General features: G+C 45.2%; 1 protein-coding gene across 2 annotated transcripts in view; it reads right to left on the bottom strand.

The window, feature by feature from the left end:
• The window catches only part of LOC148010456 (sodium/hydrogen exchanger 1-like), a 99730-nt gene extending 72629 nt beyond the window's left edge, over nt 1–27101 (bottom strand). Inside the window, exons 1-7 of one of the 2 annotated variants that reach the window (XM_087670994.1) lie at nt 26865–27101; nt 26327–26777; nt 25981–26099; nt 11521–11618; nt 11371–11427; nt 11235–11281; nt 10846–11040 (exon numbers count right to left, since the gene is read on the bottom strand). In XM_087670994.1, the coding sequence (XP_087527120.1) occupies nt 10846–11040; nt 11235–11281; nt 11371–11427; nt 11521–11618; nt 25981–26099; nt 26327–26512 (702 nt within the window). In that variant the 5' untranslated portion in view covers nt 26513–26777; nt 26865–27101. Of the gene's footprint in view, nt 1–10845; nt 11041–11234; nt 11282–11370; nt 11428–11520; nt 11619–25980; nt 26100–26326; nt 26778–26864 lie in introns of those variants that run through there. The other variant, XM_087670995.1, reaches the window with a different exon arrangement.
• Nucleotides 27102–27418: the final 317 nt, after the last annotated feature.

The following is a 27418-nucleotide window of genomic DNA, read 5'->3' as shown; positions in this document are numbered from 1 at the left end:
TGCTACATTATTTCACCTAACCCCTCATATGATCTGGCACTATAGCCCACCCAATTGGTTCAGATTGGTTGTTCAAACAACCACTGTATTTATGATGTACTTTGATGCTCTTTACAACCTTCTTTGTACTTTGTTATTACCTCAAGAATTTCCCTGAGGTTCCATCTATAGAATCTTCTTATCAATCAGGTTTGGATTAGAGATGATTAGTTCTAGATTTTGAGGAGGGTTTTAAGTTCTTACTTCGTGGAGGTCTGTAATTGCCACAAATGTTAATGTTAGATGTTGTGTAGCAATTGTACTTGAATGGTTTTCAAACCCAGAGCAACAGGAATATTTTCAACCCTTGTAACTTTACCTGGCGTGTCAATCTGGTCTAGGGTTCTAGGAAATAGAAGTATACATATGTAGGACTACGAGCAAAACTACCCTTGCAGCATTTAGGTTTCAGTTCACTTGTTGTAGCTTTTGAGGCACAATGAGTTCGTATTCAGTGCTAGATCTGAAAATTGCAGAAGATATTAGATTATGCCTAGCAAACATACTTGGAACAATTTCAGAATGGCAGCAACAGGCCTTTTTTCACCCTTGTGACTTTTTCCTAGAATGTCAATTTGGTCTAGGTTCTGGGAGATGAAAGTATGTAATGTAGGACCATCAACTCATCAAATCTCGAAGCATTTGGAGTTCGGTTCATTTCATATATAGCCATCCAAAAGCAGCCGTTTGAGAATTCTATCGAATTTCCCCTTTAACATCTTTATCTGTTGTTCAGATACTCCCCACCATTGTGTCGCGTCGCTGCCCCCCCCCCCCCCCCCCCGGTGCCCGCCGCCTACCTTGCCCCACCCCCCGCACCTGCCCTGCACACTCCCCTGCGCCTGCGCTCCACCTTTCCCCCTGGCGGCCCAATACCGCCCCCCCCCCCCCCCCCCCGGGGCCTTTTCCCTTGACCCCCCCCCCCCTACACGCTCCCCCGCCTTGAGGCCCGGCCAGGCGGTCACACCACCGTTTTGAAAACAGCAATCCCCCCCCCCCCCCCTCGCCATCGACCCCCCCCCCCCCCCCCCCCAATAGCACAACAACGTGATAGGTAGGTTCCCAACAAGGATGCACAATGGATACCCCTGGTCAGAGACACTGGTGCATTCTGCGAGTGCTCCCACTCAAACACCTTGCGCATCATCCTCTCTAAGGAACAGCTCTTAGCCGTCCGTGCCATAGAGCTGGACTTGAAAGAAATAGCAATCTTTGGTCAAGTCATTGGACACTCCCCATCGAGGGCCCAGCTGTGGGATTGGCTCCACTCCACGCTGCGCATTGGTATAGCGCAAATCGTGGAGGCAGTCCTCATGGGCCAAGGGATCTCCATGGTTCGACTCACCTCTGCAAACAGAGCTCATGAGTTAGTGGAGAGCTCGCCCTATGCCTCCACGAAGGGGGTCACCCTGGTATAGTAGTTTCACAGTGGAGACATTTGCGCTCCACAACAAATTTCTTAGACATCCAGTCACCTTACTTTTCCCCGGACTGGCAGTAGAGTACCACCAGTTAGTGAAAGACTTTGGACGGCTCTTCGGCGCAGTTCTTCGTGCCTCTTTCATGGATGCAATGACAGCTGCACGAGTCCCAAAGCTACGAGTGGCAGTGAAAGACACAAAGAGTATACGCGAGTTCCTAGAGATTGAGGCAAGAGGTCACTCCTTTAGGCAGTAGGTCATCGTGACTGGGCAACCAGGGCAGTGTCGACGTTGCCATGACTTTGGGCATCAGGCAATAGTTTGCACGCGTTTCAAAGCTAGTGCGACTCCGCTAAACGGCCCACAAGTGGACACTGACGGCTTCACATGGGTCCAGAGACAACAGAGAGAAAGACGGCTAGGGGGGCCGCAGCCAACTCCTCAGACACAGCCTCGTCAGCAAGGATCAGGAGGGTGAGTGACCCGCCCCCCCCCAAAGGTCCCCCCCTGTCCGCCCCACCCGACAAGACCGTAGTCCCCCACATCCACAACTCGTGCCACAGACTACCTCACCTGAGATCCCACAGCCCCCATACCCCCCAAACCTCCCATGGAACCCCCACGGTCCCTGGCCCACAACTCCCCCCTTCCAGGGCCACTAGCCCTCCCCCACACTCGCTACGCGTCTCTGACCACCCCAACATTTCTCGATCCTCTTCCCACCACCCCCCTGATCCGCACCCGGTACAGGTGATCCCCCCCTCCCACAAGAGGTGATGAGCCACACACGCCCACATCCTCCTCGCACCAGCAGTCCTATTCCCCCCCCCCCCCCCCACACAACCACCAGCTCGTCTACCCCTGGTGCCCATCATACCTTCCCGAGACGAGCGCAACTGTTACCACAGGAGTTCTTCCGCAATGGCCCGTGGTCTTACCTGAGAGTTGCGGAGCGCGAAGAGTTCCCACTACCTCTAGAGGTAGGAATCTTCGTGGTGCGTAAGTCAAGGAGGGGCAAGGTCCATCTACTAGCACCACCGGATGGACCAAACTACACCTTTTTTCTTCAGTCCTCTCACTCAAGGGATTGGATGATGACAGATAGAGGAGGAGGTGAAGAGTCAGGTGGTAAACCACATCTCCTAGTGGATGGGAGTAGAAGGACTAGCTTTGTTTACACAACAATGGCCAGGTTGCATGATGGACATCAACTGGTGGGCTGGTGCCGAGGTCCCACACTTGAGCATTATCTTTCGTGCCTCTCCACAGTGGAGAGCTCCGATGAACGTGATCGAGTGGCCCCTGGCACAGGCGGCCCGTTTCTACCAATGTACAGAGTTCACGACTCTCGACTTGGCTGATAGATGCATTGGTAGTGCCACCTGGAGCATCTATCACCCCCATGGTCCCGCCCAAGAGCCACCATGGGGAACTGGAGTTCGCCATCTAGGCCTACGGCAAAGCGGGGACTTGTATGCCCCATAGTTCTTCGTCCTCATCAGCAACTTCCACATTGAACATATGCCTATTCGGTCAGTCACACGTTTCCCCATGGGGCCACCATGGGGAACTGGAGTTCGCCATCTAGGCCTACGGCAAAGCGGGGACTTGTATGCCCCATAGTTCTTCGTCCTCATCAGCAACTTCCACACTGAACATATGCCTATTCGGTCAGTCACAGGTTTCCCCATGAGCCTGCACCTGGCATCCTGGAATGTGGGTAGTCTCCACTATAGTGGGGCACATGGTTCTAGGAAGTTGATTGTTCGGCAGGAGTTGCAGCCGGCCCTTGCGGGACGGATAGACATCTTGCTTCTACAAGGCACAAGCTCACCCCTGCCCAAGCCCATCGGGTAGGGAAGATTCTCCCAGGCAGGTCATACACCTACTGAGAATACGTCATCAGTGCCCACAGCAGGAGAGGAGGCGTATGCACCTCTATTGGCCCGAGCATTACTGCCTACGTACAGGATCATGGGGTGATTGTGGCAAGGAGGGTTCGATGGGTCAAGTTGGATATTGGGAACTCCTGTATCGGAGTCCTCGATATCTATGCTCCCACAAGGTCAAGGCACGCAGCAAGTTCTGGGTGGAGATTGCAACAGGACTCCCAAAGATGGACTTCTAGATTGTTCGAGGAGACTTCAACAACCTGGAGGCCTTAGAGGACCAGTAGGATAGAGGTAGAAGATACCACGGCATGGCTGGGGAGGAACAGGAGGCATGGGAGGTCTTCCTACCGGCAGTAGGAGCTCGCGATGCTTGGAGAGACCCAACGTTCCACAGGAGGGAAAGGTCGTTGGACTTCTCATGGGGATACATGCTAGTAGGCGGAGCCTTGCTAGAGCGGTTGGATAGGTTCTATGTGGGAGTGTGGGGATGCTCTCACCGAGGTTGGATAGGGCAATTGGCCTATCCAACAATTGGTTGGCACCACTCTATCCCAGACCTCCTAACACTTAATCCCCCAACATCTTCCCAAGATACACGATCCTGTCGGATCCCTGACTCGATCTACAGGAGAGAGGAGGTGAAGAGGCAGATTGAGCAGATTTGGACGAGGAAGTGGAGCAAGAGGGACCAGATCGCAATGAGGTTGCAGAGATCCTAGCCACGTCAAGCAGTATCTACCAGGAGGCAGCCCTACAAGCCAATAGCAGTGTTGAGAGGAGAAGAGAGCACTCTAGCAACTACGCAGATTACTACAGGAGAAACCAGGGGACACGATATACATGGAGTTTTTTCAGGCACACCAGCCTCGCACCTCAGGAGAGCAAATATGCAACCTTCGGGATCACTATGGGAGGATTCACTTTAGCTCAAACGAGATGATGGAGATTGCCACCAGCTATTACAGAAGCCTCTTCTAGCAAGAGATAGACTCAGCCAAAGGACAGCGTTGCAGACAACAGGTCTAGGATCACATCCTGTCCCTCATCACAGAGGAGATGGGAGGCTCCCTCTTAGCACCCTTTATAGAGAAGGAACTAGAGTAGGCTTTCCACACACGGGACGGGTAGAAATGCCCGGGAGAGAATGGCCTCTCTAAGACCTCCTTCACCACGTACTAGGAGGAGGTGAAGAACCCCTTACTAATGCCCTTCCAGGAGATTTTCACCTCAGGACAGATGCCAAGGAGTCTTTCGGCAAGCCTTATCAGTCTTCTCCCCAAAGGGAAAGACCGGTTGGAGCTTTCCTAGTGGAGACCGATCACCTTATTGTCAATGGCCTATAAGGCACTAGCAAAGATGATTGGTAGGCAACTACGCCCCGTGCTTCCAGACATTATTCATGACACACAAGCAGGCTTTATCCAGGATAGGAGCATCCAAGACAATGTATTTACCTTCTTTGAGGTGACAAAGTGGGCTCAGCACAGTGGGCAGAGACTGGCCATACTACTCTTGGACTTCGAGAAAGCTTATGAAGGGAGGACTGGGATTTTCTAGAGGGCACCATGGTGAGGTTGGGTTTGCCCCAGGCTTGGATCCGTGGGGTCTCCGCACTTTACAGATTGACCATCAACAGGGTTCTCATAGGCAAATGGTAAGGGGAGGAGTTTCGGTTGGAGAGATCGGTCCGGAAGGGCTGCCCCCCTAGCCCCTGTTGAAAATCAGCAATCACACTCACTAAACAGCCTCTTTGTATGGAGCTTCACGGCTAAGGACATGCAGGCTAACCTATCCCATATGCACAGTGGTGCCTACTGCAGTTTCCTACTTTCCTATAAAGCATTATACTTGCTTCCTTTTCTTAAGGCAATGATAGTACTCTTTTCTTTCCACTGAAGTGTCAGTGTCATTGTCCACATACACAAGATTGTGTTTATGAGTCCAAGTCTCAATCTTGGAACCTAATTCACTTGTGTAACAAACAGTGTCTTTGTCTTCTCCATCATAAGTCCACACTTCTCCTTCCATCCACCATAACTCACTGCCATGCTCTAGATCCCGCATTTCTCACATGGTATCAGAGCTCAGCTAAGCATGGCTTAGCATGTTTCAGGTCCTCTCTCTACTCTCTCAATTTCCCACAATCTCTATCCAGCTCAGTTCAAGTGTTTGACTTCATCTCCAACTCCATTTTCACTCTCTACCCCTTGGCAGCCATAGCCAACCTACAACCTACCTCTGTTGGAGGAGCTGGATCTCCACTTACAGGGCATATCTTCACTTGCTTCCTTTTGAGAAATTGTCCCTTGCTTCAAGGCACTTCATCCCAGCACCTCAATCCATAACATTGGTGACTTGTAACTCCAGCATTACGAAAATTCGTCGTCGTTGTCCAAACTGCGCTGCTGCTGATTCGTACGTCATATTCCGCCTGCACACGTCCCGATGCTGACGAAGATCATAGGGCTTTGATAGGCCTTGGAAAGAGCTACATTTCCATAAAAAAAGTTTTGGAAATGATCAACCATAGCTCCTGCAATTTGCAAAAAACCAGGCCCCTATCTGAAACCCTAAACTGTCAGCCATAGCCAGTTTCATCAAAGCTCAAAAATCTCATCATTTTTTTCTCTCCTGCCACCTGGAGAAACCCGCTGCCACTCTGAGCTACTGTTCCAGCACCAAATCAAGGAGGGGAAGGACCTGAGAAGATTGAAGAACGACCAAACGATCCCGAACAAGAAGAATCAAGCTCAACATCAACACTGACATAGTGTGTTTTCACACTGTCATTAACTGTGTCTCTTGACACATTGCAATCTGCTCTTCTACTGATAAAATCTCAGAATTCTGGTGTTGATTTGCTACTGATCTTGCAACCTCAACATGGGAAAAGACTCTCCAAATGCTCGATTCAAAGGAGTCGGGTTTCACACCTGGCAAACCCGCATCAAGCTCATCTTGATGAAAAAGGATCTCTGGGCCATCACAAATGGCAAAGAGAAGAAACCTCAAGACGCGGACCTTGCAACTACTTGGCAAAAGAATGATGACAGAGCCCAGGCCATTATCAAACTGGAGCTAGACGACAGTTATATCCACCATGTGGATAACTGTGAGACCTCACAGGATACATGGAAGAGACTTGACACCTTGTTCGGTGCACAATCTAAATCATCAAAGTATGGTCTCCTGATTGAGTTCTTCAGGCTTGAAATGAAGTCCAGCACATCATTTGCCACACATCTAAATTACATGGAAGGACTCCTAACCCAACTTGCAGGAATCAACATTAAAATGGACAAAGATGTTTGCATCGGTGTTCTACTTAAGAGTTTGCCTCCTGAATATAATAATGTATCAACAACTTTAATCAACATGCCAAATCTTGAACTTGTTGATATCCAGGCATCACTGTTAGAAGAGAAAAAGAAGCTAAAAACTAAGGAAGAATCAAGTACCTCTAGAGATGAGCATGCATTATGTGTTGGCAACACGTACAAAGGCAAGAAGGATCAGCTCGTCTGTGACTTCTGCAAAAGGACCGGACACACCGAGAAGTTCTGCCACGCAAGAAAGAAATCCCAAAAGGCTTATCTAGTCGCAGTCAAAGAAGAAGAAGAAAATGAAGCAAAGAAAGAAGAAGAAGAAGAAGAAGACCACCAAGAGAAGGACAAACCTCATCAGTCCTTCTATTCTGATAGACTGTTTTAAAAGCCTTGTATTTCCTTGCCCTAATGCTTCCTGCCATAAGCTTTGTAAACTCCTTATGTAACTTGGCATTGCAGTCCCTGTACACTTTGTGAGGCCCCTGTTACAGCCTCTGGATGTCCATCATGTTTTGGTGCCCACACTTAGCCTTTTCTGCGACAGCCTCTGGTGTCTACCATGTTTGTGGTGTGCCCACACTTCGTAGGTGGTTCTCATTACAGCCTCTACACACTTTGTGCCTTTCTAGTTGTGATTGAGGAGAGGTGTTGAGAATCAATAATCACACTCACTAAACAGCCTCTTTGTATGGAGCTTCAGGGCTAAGGACATGCAGGCTAACCTATCCCATATGCACAGTGGTGCCTACTGCAGTTTCCTACTTTCCTATAAAGCATTGTACTTGCTTCCTTTTCTTAATGCAATGATAGTACTCTTTTCTTTCCAGTGAAGTGTCAGTGTCATTGTCCACATACACAAGATTGTGTTTATGAGTCCAAGTCTCAATCTTGGAACCTAATTCACTTGTGTAACAAACAGTGTCTTTGTCTTCTCCATCATGAGTCCACACTTCTCCTTCCATCCACCATAACTCACTGCCATGCTCTAGATCTCGCATTTCTCACAGCCCCGCTCTTTGCAGACACAATGTCTCACTTCCTCACGTCACGTGTGAGCAGATTACACAACCTCCAACTTCCAGTGAGAGAGGAGACTAAGTTGCTAGACTCAAAGTATACAGATGATACGGCACTCTACATAGAGGACGATGAGTTGATGCTGGACAGAGTGAGGCCGGCTCTTGAAATGTTCTATTTTGCAACGGGAGCAAAAATCAACTAGCAAAAGTCGGCTAGTTTCCTCACAGACCCGGACTCTAGCACGGAGTGGGGCGTCCACCTGGGATTTAGATAGGTGAGCAAAGGGCAGCAGACCTTCCGCTACCTAGGGTTCCAGGTGGAACTCGACATCACTCCCGCCCAGCACTTTCTTCCAGTCCTCGATTCTATTCGAAGAAACCTGACCTACTGAAGCACGGCTCGCCTCTCACTAGCAGGCCGGGCCCTAGTGGCTAACCAGGTCCTCCTAGCGACGGCCTGGTACATCGCCTTGTGTTGGTACTTCTCCTCATCCTACCTAGTGCAGCTTCGCCGCCTAGTGCAAAATTTCCTTGGTCTGGGTCAGACGGTTCCAGGGATTCTAGGGCTAAGGTAGTGTGGGCGACCATCATACAGCATCGATCAAAGGGAGATCTTGGGATCATAGACCCAGAGTATCAGAGTATGGCCCTCTTGGGCAAGCTAGTTATCCCCGGCCTCACACTAGGAGGGCAGACCTCGAAGGTCCTATTGCAAGAGGGTCTTCAGGATTGTAGACTGAGGATTGGCAGTGAGTGGAGGCCATCCCTGAGATGGATCTTCACGTCAGCCCAAAGCAACCCCCCCAGATCACCTTTCCTATGCAGCTTGCTCCGCGTGTGGCAAGGCCTTTGTAAGGCCCTAATCCAGAGCCCCCCAGGCTGCTAGGAGGAGAGAGACCGTAGCCGATGGTCTAGAACCCCCAAGTCAGAGATTGGGAAGGGGCACAGATTGGCAAGTGCCCCCACATCCAGTGGGCTGGTTGGGAGGCCGGCCCGGCTCATACCATCAGGACATGGCAGGAGGTGTACAGGATGGTGGATGAGGAGATGCTGCAGTGAGTATCAAGCTGCGAGAGAGGAGCAGAGTTGAGGAGAAGAGAGATAGACACAGCAATACCTCAGGAGTAGCTTGCTCCCCTGATACGAGAGCCGATAGAGCCGAGGGAGGTATAGGCCACCAGGTTTTCACCAGCAAGCATTCCCCTACAGGTGACAGGTAGAGTGGGTAGCGCTCCACATGGGACTTTCTTCACCGTACAAGAGAGGGGGCGTCTAGCTCTTGACAGAGGGCAGTAGAATAAGGGGATAGTTGTCCTGTCATGGAGGAGGATCCGAGTGATTGGTCTGCAAGAAAAGACATGGCAGCTAGACCCTTTTGTCTTCTCGATAGAGCTCAGGGAGTGGCGCCTCTGGATCTGGGAGGGCAAGCCACTTGATGAGCTAGAGTGGAATTCGGGAGAGTAGCTATGGCCGGCCACTGCGGTCGCCAAGAAGCCACCAAGGTTCCTGGAGTACACTGCCAAGATTGGCAAACACGTACTAATGCACGAGGATATGGATTGGGCGCCATCACGTAGCAAGCACTGGGCGGAGCCAACATCATGGAGCCTTTCCAATGGACCTTCAAGCGCCGCCTATGGGATAGCTGGAGGCCGAGGAGAGTATCTTATTTCTTATGGCTGGTAGCACACGGAGGCTTGGCAGTGGAAAGTTGACTTGCCCAGATGCAGAAGGAGGAAGGTTGTAAGCTCTACACACAGTAGCCTCTGGAAACCCCAAAGCACTGCCTTTGGTCGTGTGAGGCGGCACAACTCATGTGGAGAGGAGCATGTCGCATCCTTCGCCGTATAGCACCCAACACTGGATGTATCTCATGGGGAGCTTTCTGCTGGTAAGCAGTCAACCAAGGCCGTCACCTTCTGTATGAGGCCGGGATGCATGACACGATATTCATTATCGAGGCAGGGTCATGCGCAGTGGTCGGTTTGAAGGCTCTACCCATCCGCCAGCAATTGGAGCCCACAGCAGACCGCTCTGAGGTGTGGGAGATCATAGGGAGTCTTACTGGGTGGCATATCTGGAAAGTGTGGTGTCAGGAAGCTTTTGGCAGAGAGAAACTTTCAGCACAGGCGATCTTAGCAAAGCTCTGGACCTCCATCATCCACACCCTCCGCGGCCGATGGGATTAGGTGTAGGGCAAATCCAAGGCTCGTCAAGAGCTTCGAGGTCATTTCATGTGCACTTGGGGAGGCCAGGACCTGTTTTTCGTAGTGCAGACAAGCAGCCCTAGATAGCGAAATACCCCCCTTCATGGCTTCTTGCCCCCGTCCCCCCCAGACTGCCTTGAGAGGCTTGTATACATGATGTATTTGTGACTTTCATCAGCTCCAGCTAGTCTGTTGAGCATGAGCACTCCATTGTAATCAGTTTTTTTTAGTAATATAATCAGCAACATTTTACTTCCAAAAAAAAAAAGCAGCCATTTGAACTGATTCTGTGCTGTGATGTTTTAAGGTTTCTCAGGTCTAAATGGAACCTGTATCAGTTCTAATTATAAGGAAGATGTGATACTTTGCAGGGAAGGGAAACTGCATGAAAATACACATCTAAGAAATTTTTGACAATTTTTGCTTCATTAAGTGCAAATAAACGTACGAAAATTTTAGGTATTATGGTTTAAAACATTATTCTTTCACATCCAAAAAGCCAGGGATCAGCCATGGCACAGAAGCAGCAAAGAGGTGGTCATGGCAACAACAGTGACAATAATTCCTGATCAGGCAACCATACCCCATTTTGGATCCTCATCTCTTCAGGCCCTCTCTTTTTTCTCCACGACTTGTACTTTGCTTGGTGGTATATATAAGTGTGCATACAGGTATCTTATGCTAGCTGTACAGATTTTCTACATTTACCATACATCAATAGAAGAATTTACATTTTATAGCTGCGAGGACTTCACAAATTTTCAATTCTTTGCATTGGTGGCCACCTCCACAGCTTCAAGATTTATCAAAAGTAAGTTTGTTCTATGTGTTTCTCAAGTAATTGTGCTCTATTTTGATATTTAATGTAGCTAAAATTAACTAAGCATAAATCCAGAAACGTTTTCTGATAGACCCAGCTTATCATGATGTAAAAAACTTACCGAGATTCCTAGTATAGTACTTGTGAGAAAAAGGTAGAGAAATTTTCCCACCAATGTCAGAATCATCACTGCATCTATTTCAGCCAAATTGAGATCCTGAATTGCATTGAAAAGCACAATAGATGAAGCATCGTTCATAACACCTTCTCCAAATACCAAACTATAGAGGAGAGGTGTCTCATCTTGATGCAGCACCTGCAACATAGTAAGAAGTATGAGATGCTTGAGCATGCACATTCATTTTTAACAATCTCATCCCTAGTAATTTATTGCTTCAGGATGTGAGATAGTGTCCTTTAACTGTGCAGCTGTTCAAATGCCGACCCACATAACCTTGTTCCTAGGCACATAGACAAAATTATACAAGTAAAAGGGTTGTGTTTGCTTACTTGCAATGTACAAACAGAATCTGTTGCTGAAAATATGACACCAAGAGCTGTCGAAATGAAACAAATTGATAGTTTAACCTCATGAAATGAGTTGTGCTGATTAACACTACATTTGCAATTCGCACAACATTCTTACCCATAAAATCAGTGAATGAAAGTGGAAGATCCATTTTTGTAAATATCAATTTGCATCCTGTAGAGTAATGGTAAAACAATTGTTAGATATCACGTAGCATCCGTATCATTCATAGCACAAACACACAGGAATACAAACACTACTGCTCACCAATAGTAATGATTGTGAAGGAGATAAAGACACCAATGACACCAAACAGCATAATTGCAACAAAATTCTGGAAAAACTGCTTTTTCTTCACCTGAAATCTAGATTCAACACATGAAAACATGTTAACAGAACCAAAAAAGTGGAGAACCTGCTTTTTTCTTCACCTGAAATCTACATTCAACTCATGAAAACCATGTTGACAGTATCAAAAAGCATACAGATTTGAATTTGGCAAACAAAACTCCCAAAATCCCCATTCCAATCTTATCTAACCTTGTGGAGAAAAGCATAGAGCTAGAAGGAATAAAATGAAACGAATGTTACAACCATTTCTAGAAGTTAACCTTAAAACATGACAAAGCTAAAAACAGATAGGACATAGGCAAGGAAGAACCTAGCCTGAGAGCTCAACTAGTTTCACCATATAAGCATAATGATGAGCTGCATAACCTTCAAAGCCAAATCTTTTAATAGGGTATCTGACCCTGCTAGACCTGCGTACCAGTGGATCACTCAATAGAGCCTTTACATTACTATGAGCTCTCTGTACACCTGGTGTCCTGACTGAAGGAATACCAAGCTCATCATCCAAACTCTCTGAGCCACTTGAATCTCCATCAAATCCCAAATAATTAGTAGATGCATCATTACCATCCAGCACTTTCTTCTTTTCTTTGTCTTTGCCTACAACACTTATAGATACACCTGAAGATGTGGGGCTACTCCTTAGTCTCCCAGACCAAGGGCTCACTGTAGGTGTAGTACCTGATGATGTTTGTGGTTCACTATGAAATCACTTGGTGCATGAAATTAGAGTACTTTGGAGGCAACCTGTGTAAGAACAAAGTAACCTAGTCATCACCCGACGTAGAAGTGAACTCAACAAATAGACATTGATGCATGGGTGCCTTGACCTTAAGGCCATCCTGCTCATAGCGGTCAGTCAAGTGAGAAAAACGAATCTAATACTAGATTAAAGTGATATAATTAAGAGTGGAATCAGAGAAGAAGACCTTGTATCGACTCAACAATGGCTGTAGCAACAAGGGTGAGGTGGAAAGGCAAAGTGAAATCCAATATTACATGGTACCATGTGGATAGGCATGGTGACACGTGACCCTTTCCAAGAAAAAATGATAGTCAACTAGGTAGGTACCATACAGGTAACACTAAGGGTTGATATACTTGGGTACATAAACAGTGACCCTTGTGAATAGATCCCCAAAGGTGCTTGATTGGGGGATATACCCCCACCACCGATGCACCTCCACCACCCGTGTGGGTAAGAATAGAATTCAATGGGACATGTGTCTAAGGATTGTGTGCCCCACAAAGTAGTGAAGTGTGGCAAGGTGATGCATTGATGCATGTGCAATGGAATGTGTGTGTGGGGTGGGTGTGATGGTGGAAACTATGATGCACCAAATAGCATCTCCTAAATTGGAAAACAAACAAGAGGGGTTAGGTGATCTTTGTTTTTCTTGAGCCACCTCTATTTCCATTCATGTATGTCCGAATTAAGGTTATCATGAATACTTACGCCCATATCTTGCGCATCATCTAAAGTAAAGAAGGAAAAACTAGATGGAATTAAAACTTGTTTACCTATCACCGAATCTGATGGGTATCAAGAGACTAAATACACTACATCTCCCATGTCGGTTTGTCGTCCTCGGACTGGGAGTTCCAAATTCTTATCAACATCATACTCAGGCTGCTGTACACCTTTCCCCGGGTTGTAAATTAGGCCGTCTAGGAGTTCTGCATCCTCTAAGTCTCACACTCAGGCTGATGTAAATATTCCCCAGGTTGTATATCGGGTCATCTAGATGGTATGCTGAAGGGATAGAAGCAATGCTAGATTAGCCTTGAGGTATACCTAATCCTGAATCAAGGCATACCTAATCCTGAACACCTCTCTCTTCTCTTCTCCTCACAACTACAATATATTCATCTCTAGTAAGTGGGCATAAGCTTCTGAATGGAATACCTAGAACGAACTCGGGAGGATTTTGCATTTCCAAAGTATGATGCCAACTACACAAGGCCTCCATGGAGGTGGGTATCAGCACTAAGAAAATAGGCCTTGAGGAGACTAATTTGCAAGCCAACAAGTGTCCCTGACTCACTGCAGTTCCTGATTGTTTATGAAAATTTTTTGCAACAAACCTATTGAGCACTATAAGGTATGACTAGTTGCTAAAGGTTATGTGCAGGCTCATGGTATTGATTATAAGACATTTGGTCAGCTGGCATGTGCATCCATCATGGTTGATGGTACACTATGCAATGCTCACTACAATCGGGTTTCGGTCCACATGCGAGTAGCTAGGTGAGAGATGGCCCCAAGATGTTGGGCACATGTGGCCTGACAATGTTAGCCAAGAACCTTATATTTCATGCACAAACCTAGCACATAGAAGTGGCATGACATATTTGTTAAGTTCTTGAGAACAAGCAAGTTGGGCTTGTCAAAGTTTATATCAAAGATAACCTTGGCTAAAATGGCCACTTTAAGGACCATCGTAGCAATGGCTGCATCAAATGGATGTTAAGAATGTCTTTATGTAGAAGGAGTTGCAAGAGAAAGTCTATATGGAGTAGCAACCTAGTTATGTGGATGAGAATCATCTAGATTATGTATGCGGGCTTCGTGAGGCCTTGTATAGACTGAAGCAAGCACCCAAGGCATGGCATAATAGGATTGCAGAATACCTTGTCAACATTGGATTTTGCAGAGCACAAGCTGATCACTCGCTCTATGTCTATGAGAGTGATGCAAGTATTGTGGTTATTACTATATATCCGGATGAATTAATCACTGTAGGTGATAGTGAGACAAAGATTGACAATGTGAAGAGTCTTCTCAAGACTAAATTTGAGATGAAGAATTTGAAAGAGTGACACTATTTTCTCGATATAGAGATAATCAAGACTCTAGAGGATATATAGTTATCACAAAGACAATATATGTTGGATATATTGAAGAAGTATGGTATGGCTTATTACAAGCCTATTTCTATACCTTTGAATGTTAATGCTATGTTTACTACACACGAGGGCGACTTAGTTAAGGATCTCACTATGTATCGAAAGATTGTAGGCAGCCTTATCTATTTGACGATCACTAGGTCAGACCTAAACTACACAGTTGGTTCACAGAATCAGTTTATGCAGCTTCCATGAAAGCCATCTTTGGATGCATTGAGGCATACAATGCGCTATATCAAGTCCACATTGGACTACGCCTGAAGCTATAGTGCAAGTGTACCATTGGATTTGCATGGTTACACAAATGCAGATTGGGCTAGTAGTATTTCAGAGGAGATTTACCAATGGATCTACCTTTTCCTTTGGCATTGCTACTATTACTTGGAGCAGCAAGAACCAATTGATAGGTGCCTTGTCTAGCACCAAGGTGCTATAATTGCAGTATGTGAGGTGGCTTGGTTTCACGAGCTACTTTGTGATTTGGAAATATAAGTGGATAAGAAAGTTCATTTACTATGATAACCTTAACAGCATTCAATTGGCCAGGAACCGAATGTATCATGCATGGACCAAACACATAGAGATTCATTACCATTTCATTCAGAAGTGGGTTCTGGCAAGTGATATTGACTCAATTTATGTCAGCTCATAGGATCAAGTTGCTGACATTTTCACCAAGGCCTTCTGAGAAGCTTCAATGCTTCAAGACTATGATTGGAGTTCATTAGCTTATGCTGAGTTAGAGGGGGTGTTGAGATATTGAGCTCTACATGAGTTGGCATCCACTAAGTGCCTTGGTGATGTGGCAAGATATTACTCACTGGCATGTTAGGTAATTGACATGAGGATATGCCAGTGATTCTACAACTGGACTATACTCACATAGTCCACCCTTGGTTAAGGCACATTTATTGTGCCCCCTCTTCTTTCCTTAGTGGATTCACACTTAGTGACCACATGTACATATGTTGTGGTACTTTCATATTAGTCTTTTTATCATGTGGTAAACTTAGTTCTTGTATGTGAAAAAAGAAGAAAGAAGAAGAAGAAGATTTTAGCCTTCTCTCTTTGTGTGCTTAAGTCACTATTGCTTTTATATGTGTGCTCTTGGTCTCTTCACCTCTCTTTCCTCTTATTTGTTTTCAAAATCCAAAACCGTATCACCGCCGATATCATCCCCATATAAAAGGGATGGGAGATACGAGAAAATCACCAAAGGAGATGGTGGGAGATGGAATGAAACCTCCAAGATAAATGATGCACCATCTAAAACGGGTGCAACAATAGAAAGCTGCCTCAAAGGACCTTGCAAAATGGAAGGGAAATGGAGCATAGATAGTCCCCCTCTCCTACCAACCTGTCACAAAAGTGACTCCTATAGAAAAATCCTCAACAAAGATGGCCCGCTAAATGAAGACAACATGGGTCCTGAGTCTAGGAAGGCCAGAAACTGAGGGGGGAGGAAAACCCAAATTCAGAATATGTAGGGCCTTGGAAATGGAGCTCAATGGATGATCAAACAGTAGAGGCAATGTGACATCACCACTAATAGGCACCGGAGAGATGTCACCAATAGTGACGATACCCTCTAACGAACGGAGATCTTGCAACAAAGCACCTTGGGGACTCATATGACTTGATACACCACTATCAATGAGCTAAGGCTGCTCAGTAGACGAGACACTTGAAGGCTCCTCCACCTAATAAATGTGTAAAAACATGGACTCCGTAATAGTGGGTAATGAATAAGAGGTAGACAAAGGCTTCGATATAGATCCATCCTACACATCCCAAATGAAGTGAGGGTATATCCTCCAATACTTCTCCTCGAGGTGCGAGGTCTTCCCACAATGAGGACACGTGGGATATCCTCGATGCTTCCCACAAAAGCTGTATCAGAGTCGGAAGATGACTCCAACTTCTTCCTCTTCTTTCATGTATCTGAAGATATAGCTACATAAGCACAATAGCTACACCTCGTAACTCCAAATACCTACACCATTACAGTATCTTTGGTAAAGCTTCAACCACCCCATAACAACTTTACTCCAATACAAGTCATAAATGGAATAACAAACATGCCTTGCCAGGAGAAAATCCCTGAATAGAGGCCTTTTATAATGAAATGTTCCGGCTACAAGTCAATGATGGCCATGTACACAAGCTCTGCAAGAATCTAACTCACTGTGATACGCATCCTGCTCAAGCACCAATGGGACTAGCTTCTTCCAAGTGAGAGTCTCCCAACTACAAGAAGTGAGAAGATTGATGTAGAACACATCATAAGTCAATGACGGAATATGTGAGAGAAGTGTCACAGCTAGGTCCTTTGAAGGAATGTCCATACCAAGAAATAAAAGCTCATCCTGAATCTCCTCCATCCTGTGGATGTGATCCCTCATCATAGGGGAATCTACGATAGAAAGTTGTTGTAGCTTCAACTCGGGATAATCAATGCCCAAATGTCTAGATCCGAAAGAGAGATGCCAATCTCCTACAAACATCTGCAGCGGTGCAGATATGTCTAACATGCATGAGCACAAAATCTCTACAACTCAATAAGAGAAAAGAGCAGGTTCTGGCATTCAATCGATCCCAGAAAGCTGCCAAATCCATGGTCACATCATCATGAGAATCCACGGTAGGTCGGGATATAGGGATAATAACAAAACCCTGAAGGTCACAATCGTTGAGGAGACACTCCATGCGGCACGACCAAAGAGGAAAGTTCATCCCATCTAGCTTGTCGGATGCAAAGAGAGAGGGTAGGACAAGCACCTGTTGAGGAGATGCCATCAATACCAATCGAGGACTAAGCCCCGGAAGAATAAAACAGGAAAGAGAGATAGGATGGTGGTCAGTGTGAAATGTCTCAAACCACACGATTCCCACAGCATACATGTGGCCATATCTGTACTTCAAGAAATACCTACAAGAAAACAAAGAAGATGCTGCAACTGGGGTGTCCTCCACCTGTACGGGGTCCATCAATCTAGTGATCAGAAAGGACTTGTGGAGACAGGGAGTATCCAAGGTAGGAAGCAAGGACTTAATGCCACAAAAGTATGCTGACTAAAAACACACGCTGTAAGCTCTGCAGATGATGATATCAGCACCCAAAAGGGGTTCCCAGCCCAAAACAAAGATGGATCCAATATACGCAGCAATAAAGGGAAGTCTATCCTCTAGATAAACAGGATGTCCAGCCTGTAAAAGGTGCTATCCAGGGTGTTGAGGTACCATCTAGGTTAGGGAAAGACCCACAGAGGGTAAACGCAGCAAACATAAAGGATTCCCTGCATAAACGCAGGTCTGTCAGCCTGGAATGGGTTGTCACCCTGTCCGCAGGAGAAAGCACCTGGTCTGGAAATGGAGTACCTGAACAAAACACAGATCTGGCTGCCTGAAAACAGGCTGCCCAGGCTGCTATAATGCCGCCCAGCTCAAGGGGAGACTCCCAGCTGTCAAACGCAGGGAGTACATGTGTTTGTCCACCTGGAAATGAGCCGCCTGCACCTGGGAATGACCTACCAGCAGTTAGGAGCTGCCGCCCGCCTGAAATGAGTGTTGGACTTAAGGGCTGCCTGGAAAACGTAAAAGGGCAGCCCAGAGAATAGGCCACCTAGCCAATCAGAGGGACGTCCAGCCTGTCAAAAGGCCACCCAGCAATGTGTGAGGCAAAACGCAGATGTACTGCCCCCAAAACTGGCAATGAAGATGACTGGAACCACGAACAGAGTGCTCCTCTTCAAGATCTCTGACTCCCACGCGTGGCTCTGATACCATGTCAGAGTGTGCAACAAAAAGAGGAAAGTGAACATAGAGAGGAGGAGACAAAGAGAGATCGCAAGAGAGAAAAGGAACAATGTGACTGCAATGGCTCAAGATACAAGGCTGCAACAATCAGCCCCAACATGCAGCTCTACACGTCAGTGTGGGTGCCAAACAATAGCAGGGGGATGAGAGAATGAGGAGGGATGGCTGATCACAAAGGATCAATGATGGATAATGGATGGTGAAAGTGGGAGAGTAGGCCACCTATATATAGGCGAAAAAGAGGAAAAACACTAAATATGGTCAAACCCCTAAAAATGGCCAAAAGTGCACAAAGAGAAATGTACTAATATGCCCTCCATCTAAACTATCTAAAACATATTAAATGACAAACAAAGACAATGTCAAAGCTCCAAATGCCCTCGTCTGACTCAAATTGAGGCTCACAAGCAAGAGATGACTACACAAGACACAAGACTACTAACAACGAATGCTTTAAGAGCGTAGACATCATCTACACCTGTGAGCTTCACACATATGTCCTTAATGCTGCTTGACCATGAGGCATCTTTGCGTTTACAAGGAGGTCCTCCGTCTCATTACGGCGGTTCCAATAAGGCCTCTATTGCTTCAGAGAGCGGCAATAGGAAGTAGTCAAAGGCCCAATGTTATCACCGTGGTAAGAAAAGCCATTTGGAGAAGGACTCCAAGGAGCTAGCAACCTCTTGGAAGGAGGAGGAGAAGAAATGGGATGCGGCCTTCTCTGATGAGTCCTCTTTCTTAGACTCCAATTCACATACTCTGGCCAAGGAGAAGTCCACATCGTGGAAGGGATCCGCTTCTTCAAATCGAGGTAAGGTCTTGGCTGCCCCTTCCTCTGTTGCTTTCTAGTCCCCATAATGCAGTCATCCCTCACAACTCTCCAATGTCAAAGGGAATTGAACAAGTGGTGAGATGGGGTCAGTGAACCTCATCTATACAAGTATACATGTGCGCAGGTTCCACAAATGAACATCCTTGACACATCAACCGATGTCTGAAAGATTCAAACCCTGGAGCTGGGATCACATCCACATTTATGATGAGCTAGTTATTTAACAAAGAGCGTGCTTGGCTCCTAGTCTTGTGCTCAAATGAAGAGACACTTTGGCAGTCCTAGCCAAAGCCGGGGAATCCATGGTCATATATGTTCAAAGGCATTTCTAACAAGATGGTCTTGTATGCTACTGCAAGAAAATTGATGACGGATATAGGGACATGCTATGGTTCTTCTCTATTTTCAAGAGCTCGTACGATCCACATCGGTATCAAGTTCTCTCAAAGGCACCTTGGTAGTGGCTTGATCACCCACTACTCAAGTATCCATGATTCTACTTTAGTGGTTCTATGTTGTATGAACTACAATAAGTCATTCTCCATATATCATTGTATCAGATCACCCATGATTTGAGAGAGGATGTTAGCAAGATTATCAGCTCATATGTGAGTCTGTGTATGCATGTTTGGACTAGGCATACTTGTATCTATTTTAGGCATTTTATTTGTGAGTATTTTACACCAGATTGGCATTTATAATACCAGTTGGCCAAAATTAATGCTGGCCATCCAACATTTATGATAGGCACATTTATTGCCTATTTATTTGGGGCTCCTCCTCAACCAAATCATCATTCATTCACCAAGTGGACTTCCTGTTGGAGAGAGGAGCTGATGCTACTACCCACATAGTCAATGGCTCACTGTTATACGTGACTGTCTCATGTTTGGTATGTCAATTCCATTTCCCAAGCATTCTCATAAGCTCTCTTCTTTGCAATGTTCTCTCTTTGTCTCTTTGTCTTGTATTTTCTCTTTGTCTTGTATTTAGCAATTTATTTCAGCACTTGTTTATGCTTCCATTGTTGCATCCACTTCTAACAGCAAATGCTCAAATACTTAAAGGGAACTCTTAACTATGGTATCACATACAGTTCCGAAAGTTCTCTTGCGAAGAACTGTGCCTTAGACTAGGCAGGTGACAGCAATTCCGAAAAGTCAATTCATGGATATTATTTCTCTTTGGATTTAGGAATCTTCTCTTGGATCAATAAGAAGCAACCAACAATTGCATTATCTTCTACCAAAGCACAGTACAAGGCAAATTGTTTTGCTATATGCAAAGCAGTATGGTTAATGAGAATCCCATGGCATATAGAAGTGCAAGATGAAGATCCAACAATGCTAAGATGGAACAATCAGAGTTGTATCAGCATTGCTAAAAATCCAGTGTTTCATGCACGTACCCATAGTTACCTCTGTACAACGTACGGATCTGTCCATACCGTACAATTCATACGATACCATACTATACGTATCCGTACAAATTCATACGTGATTTTGCACCTATTTAGGCCACCTCGCCTGGGCATCTTGCGTCCTGCGTCACACGTTTCTTGCGCCCCCATTTTTACTCCACTTGCCTGCATGGCACTTTTTGGGGGATGGGAAGCCTTGGATACCTCATCCCACCCCCTTTTCTAGCCATGCACTCCCCTCCCCGGCCCTCTTTGGATTCCTTCTAGCTGGCAACCCTCTCTTTGACCGTTGACCCCTCTTTGACTGTTTGAACTTTGACCCTTCTCTCATCTACAAAAGGTGCTCCTCTCCTCCAAGCATTTACTATTCTCATCTTCCTCTCTTGGATCTTGATTCTTGAATGGACTTGTGATTTGTCATTCTCGAATCTCACCTCCCATCCCCTCTTTCCGGCACCCTATCGAAGCATTTGCCATTCTCAAATCTCATCTCCCATTTCCTCTATCCCACACCCTATCAAAGCATTTGCCATTCTCATCTCCCATCCCCTCTCTCTCACTCTTACTCTTTCAACTTTATGGTTGCTCCATTCTCACCGACGGATAGAGTGATCGTAAGAAACGTAGCATCATCAACATACTCATCTCATGTCCACTCGGCACTTACTTTTTACGGGCCATAGATACTGGCAAGAGGAGGAGAAAAATGATAGACTAATTCATCTACCGCCACATTCGACAAGCTATCATTGAGGTATACATTGCAATTTGCCTTTTAAATTTGTTTCACTTTCTTTCATTATGATAATATCATGATTCATAGTTGAAATTTGATTTATGCATAACTATCTATCTCCCTATTCTAATAATTAATTTCTCTCTAGTATCTATGATCTATCTTGATTCTCTCTTTTCCCCCGAGCCCAAGGCCCCTAACCCCTCGGCCCCATCTCTCTTCATTCTTGAATCTTAAAAGTTTAAAGTTGAAACTTGAAACTTGAAAGGCTCAAGTTTCAACTCTCTAGGCTCTTTCTCTCTCTAATCTCCAATTTCCAAGTATTGTTAGTAATAAGTATACTTACTTGTAATTTGTAATTTGTGGTTGTAGGTGGGCCCCTCAAATGTGATGCAAGTTGTTACCGACAATGCATCGAATTGTCGGCGCATGGGCCGTTTGCTTGAGTCCGAGTTCCCTATGATTGTGTCGACTCCATGTGCAAGTCATTGTTTGGACTTGCTCATGGAGGACATTGGGAAGCTCAAGTGGGTGAAAAGGGTGGTCCACAAAGCTACATCAATTGTCACATTCTTCACAGTAAAGATAAAGGTGCTTACGATGTATCGTGAGCATAGCACATTGGAGTTGAAGAAGCCTTCTTCAACTCGCTTTGCTTACATGTAGTTATTGCTGGAGCACCTTTATGAGGTGCGGTCCCGCCTTGCGCCAGACAATGGTGTCCACTCTATGGAATGAGTGGGATGAGCATGAGACGACAGAGGAGGCCAAAGCCATGCAACGCTTGTGCCTTAATGAGCAGTTTTGGCAAAAAGTCCGTGCCGTTGTCATTGTCATGACTCCCTTTTATAAGGTGTTACGTATGAGTGATCGCAAGGAGTCCACCGTGGGCCTTCTAGTTCACTTCTTTAGAGCGGCATTGGTGGAGGCACCTGCTTATAGTGATCACAAAGACACAGCATACACATGTTTTACAGATAGCAGAGAGGAGAAGGGCATGGATGCATAAACCCATCCATGGTTTTGCCGCATTGGTACATCCGACCTACAAGTCAACCGGCGGTCATGGATGATAGAGAGTTCTATTCGGACCAGCTTGCTTATTTGACTCGTAGTCCTTGTGGATGACCACAATGCAGTGCTAGAGGAGCTAGGATGCTATACAGTTCAGAGAGAACATGTGGCTTTTGCTTCTCCCACTTGTTGGAGGAGAGAGTCACTTGTGAAGTCTTTATTTTGGTAGCAAAACTTTGGATACGCACTGGAGACCCTTCAGCCCTTAGCCATGAGGGTCCTTGCCCAAGATTGCTCTTCGGATGCATGTGAGAGAAACTGGAATGCCTATTCTCTCATTCATACAAAGATTCGCAATCAGCTTAGCACACGACAGTTAGAGTGGCTATTCTATTGCCGCATTAACTTATGCATGATGAGAGCTATGATAAGCATGGGTAGTCTGAGAAGCAGTAAAGTTTAAACACTTAACCATGATATTTAAATTTTAAAATTTGTTGTTTTAACTTTTAAACTTTGAACTTTGAAGTTTATACTTTACAATTTAGACTTTAGAATTTACAATGATCAATCTTACGTGAATCACTGCATTGTGTAGGTGAATGTTGATACATTCGAGTTGATATGCGACACTCTTTCGAGTATATATGAGAAGGTGGAAGAGGAGGAGATGATTTTTGCAAAGCTCTATAAAGAGCTTATAGAAGCAGATACTCGTGACACTCGCAATCAGTGTACTCGTGGGCGAGGAGTTCGAGTAGGTGGTAGCAAGGGTATGGTCATTTGACGCCCTCCATCATCGAGGAGGGGTGGTTCGAGTGGTTTGCAAACATATGTAAGATGAGGCTCTAGTAGCTCATATCCTGTGCCTCATGATAACATCCCCCCCTTGCCTACACAGCCACCACCTAGGGAGCCATCATTTGATGATGATGGTAACCTCATCAATGAGGATGAGTATGAGTGTGTCTCATCATCAGATGCCGAGGATTCATCTTCAGACTCTCTTGATGAGCACTCAAATAGTTCCGATGATGATGATGATAGTGATGCCTCATCATAGATTCATATGACATAGGCCTCTCTTTTTTTTATATCAAATATACTAGACTGTAGTTGTATCACATGTTTTGCACAGCCCATGTGACAGCGATGGTCACTCCATGTATTCATCTTATTCTATAATGAAATGGCTATCTCCACTTTAAACATGTATTCTATGATTGATCATTTAATGATTTAGGGTTTTGTTATTTAAAAAATCATCTTAATTTTTTTCGTACTAATATCGTACCGTACCTTATAAAATCATAATGTACCATTTAGTACTGTATTTTATCATACCGTACCGTATCGTACCTTTCGTACATGACAACTATACACGTACCAAATACATTGTAATCTAGTATCACTATGTACATGATTTGATGGAGAATGGATAACAGAGCTTGTGTACTCTCTACCAACTGAGGAGAATAAAGCAAATATCTTCACCGAAGCTCTTACAAAGGACATGCTTTGAGTTTATATTTAAAGATTCAACATTGGACCGAGGATATAGTTTATCTGTGGGTAGACATTTGGGGGTCGCCCGCCCGGGGGGGGAAGGGGGGGGGGAGGGGTTGGGGTTTTGGTTGGTGTGGGACGAGGTCTTTGATATGCTTAATGCCCCATCCTCATAACGTACCACCAACAATCCATGGTGCTTAAAGTTGTAAGGACCCCATTATGAGGATAAGAAAGTGTGAGCTTGGACATTGATTGAATCCTAACTTGTATGTCAAGTGAGGTCTATGTGATTAAATGGCAAAATGGTGACCTTTGGGTTAGATACATTAGTTAAGCTAATAGCAACTTCGAGACACACTGCATTGAGTTTCAGGTTATGGGAGTTATTAGGGACTCATATTTTGGGCTTTAGGGGCCATAAAAGCAGCCCTTGGCTGAGGGGTCTCAAGGAGACCAACAGCCCCCTAATAAAGGTCCAAGGGCAACAGCTCAACGGTTAAAAGAATATTCCCTAGCTGAGTAGTGAAGGTTTATAATATGGTGGGGCAAACCAACTATCTATCTTCTCAAGCTATTGAAGGAAGACCTTCCAAAGCTATCATTAATCTATATTTCACCCAGTTAGAGTTATTCTAGGTAGCCTTAAGCTCTTCAACTATCATCTGTTTAGATTGCCATCTAAGCTTCATAGTGAAAGTGCACGGGTGGACAAAGCCGTCTCTATATCAGTTTGTTTGGAATCACAGAAGTACCTATTCTTCTCGTATTTGTTCTATACTTGCTATTCCTTGCTCAGATTCTATTTGTTGCATCGTGTAATTTTTACATGGACTCCATTGTCACTTTCCAGATGTTGTAGTTCTCACCATCAACTTTCCAATCTCAAGAAGAGATAGTAGGACAAGGACCTTACAGTCCATAAGGCTGGAATTCCATGTCTGCCTCAAACAATATTCTATTCCAGTCAGTCCCCCTTTGGCTCTAAAAGCACAATCGGCTAAGACTTCCTTCACCTGAACCTTGAGGACCATCTACTGCTAGAAGTAATAAGAACGCAAAATCTGATCCAAAAGGCATTGCAGACTTTTCAGCACTTTGTCAACTGTTCCTGCAAACAAAAACAGCAAGCAAGCCTCCATTCATGCACAACTCCACTCAATCCAGTAGTATGTTGATGCCCAGCCCTCCTGCTCACACTGATACACTGCAGCCTTTGTGTCGTACAAAACCTCTCTTCAGATTTGTCCACTTCAGATCAGCCCATCACTAGGGCTGAAATATTCTTCTTCTTCACAAAAGAACTTCGTCTGCTCTTGCTAGTTTGGCGAGTACAGCAAAGCACTACTCCTCTAGATATCTCGAAATGCCCTTTAACTATGCTCTCACTTCCCCATCACGATCTAGTGTACGAAACACACAAGTACATGACATGCAAATATATGTTTGAATATATTTAATGTATGCATGCATGTGTGGCCAAAATGTTGCTGGTTGCATGGGGTACGGCAACACATTGTCTCAAGATTTTGAACTATCATTTCAGTGTAACAGCTTAGTTGTAAAAGCCATGTTGCCCTATCAAAGCTCTTCCAATATGAAGTCATGATGGATTGATCTTCCATTTGGAAGATGGCTAATCTGCTCAAAGCTCTTCCAATATGAAGTCATGATGGATTGATCTTCCATTTGGAAGATGGCTAATCTGCTCAATCTTCAATAAGAACAAGCCCAATCTGTTCCACTGATGAAACACTTTATTAGCCATTAAATTCAATTAGCATATGAAGTACTAAATGCTTCAATTAAGCTGTAAGAGAACACTGAAAACAAGTATGATTAGTGGAAGTTTTACCAATCCAATTGTGTATTATAGCAAGTACCAGAAGCTCATGTGATTTGTACAAATTGTGAAAACAGTGAATACACATATGCAAAAACAAGAGCACTCTCATCTGCAGAAGTCCTCCGCATGGCCTAGGAAGTTGTGCCATTAAAAAGCTTATCGATCTCCATTCATGAAAAAAGTTGAATGGATGGATTAACTCAATACTGTTCGCAGATAACATGCATAAAAGGAAACCACAAAGGTCCTGCTTGCATTTAAAGGTCACTTTGATAGCAAATGCGCTCTGAATCCCTCACCCGGCATTGAAGATGATCGGGGGTAAAAGATAATAGAAGAAGAGATCTTCGTCAAACTGCAAAATGTGAGAGTTTTGGCCATTGGTAGTTAGAAAGACCACAGTGCCCGCTGCAAGGCCCTGCCTCAAAACACATTCAATGTGTCAGTTAAACGCCCAGATTTCACATGGCAAATACATTGTGGAGAAGTTGCCAACGCACTGTCGTGAAATTGTCGAACCTATGTGCAATGCTCAGATGTCCATCATGTTTAAAACGTATTGCATTGCATGACAACGTGATGCTTACTGACTGTGGAAAAGAATGCTAAGTCCTGCGGAAGATACAGAGAAATGTGAACACTTACGATTGCAAGAGATGTGATGGACTCGTTTACCCAGCGATTCGTATGGAGGAGATGCCCGATAAGCATGCAAAGGAGAAGTAATGCAACAGTAACGCAGATTGCCAGAACGAGGTTTGGATTTTCAGATTGCTTCAGGGATTGGACAGCGAGGTTGGGAAGGAAAGGCAGAAGCACGTCTAGTTCCATGATGGCGTTGGCCGAAGAAAAGCAATCTGCTAAGAAAGATATGGAGAGGTGGAAATTTGAGAGAGACGATTATCCGGATTAGGCGTTCAACCCATGGTGGAAAGCGTTTGGCAAGGTGAACAATCGAAGAGCTGGATGGAAGAATCCGATAAAGAATGAATCCACCGTTTCTCCTCTCTCTCTCTCTCTCTCTCTCGTTTGGCGAGGTTGAGCAATCAATGAGCTCGATGAAAGATTCTCGTACGAAGAGACGTCGGCTGTTCTCCTGTTAAGCGTCTCTGTGAGAAACGCAAATAAAGAAACAAGTACAAAGAAAATTACCTTTGCCAACCAGAAGGATGCAAGAACTCACCGAAGCGAAGCCTTTATCAGAGCTGCAGATGCGTACAGTATACTGCGTTTTGAGAGCCAGGAAGCGAGCCCATAGCTTTGGGAAGACAAAACGGGAAACAAGAAGCTGGCTTACGACGAAGAGAACATGTCTGAGTGAACTTGGTGATCAAGTTGAAGGTGACAGGGACAACCGAAATTAGACAGCTTCCAGACGAGTCTTACGCTAATCTTAATCCCTCCGTCTAATCCAGCCTGATTGTTCCAGAGAGAACGGAATCTTGCATGCCCCCGGCAGCTTTTCCCGGCTTGACTTCCAATCATTGTTTGCCACGTGCCGAGGCCAGGGCTTGCCTTCCAGCCTTCCACGTCAGCCTGTTCCCCATTTCCACGTCAGCCTTGTCATTTTCCCATGTGGGAGTAATTTTAACTTAGGCCGGAGGCTGTCCGTATGATCTTGGCATTTGTCGAGCCGCCCATATGCAGCCGTGCTTGCGAAAACCTTTTGTTCTTGCGACCCTAAACAAAATAGCAAGTTTCTAACGTTTCTAATAGAGTGAGATCTAACAGTCCCAT

Source organism: Lygodium microphyllum, chromosome 29 (assembly GCF_053477565.2).
Source record: "Lygodium microphyllum isolate KBCC chromosome 29, Lygodium_microphyllum_v1.1.10, whole genome shotgun sequence".
Lineage (NCBI taxonomy): Eukaryota > Viridiplantae > Streptophyta > Polypodiopsida > Schizaeales > Lygodiaceae > Lygodium > Lygodium microphyllum.
Note: the sequence above shows the minus strand (reverse complement) of the source record. Positions and strands in the feature narration are given on the sequence as shown.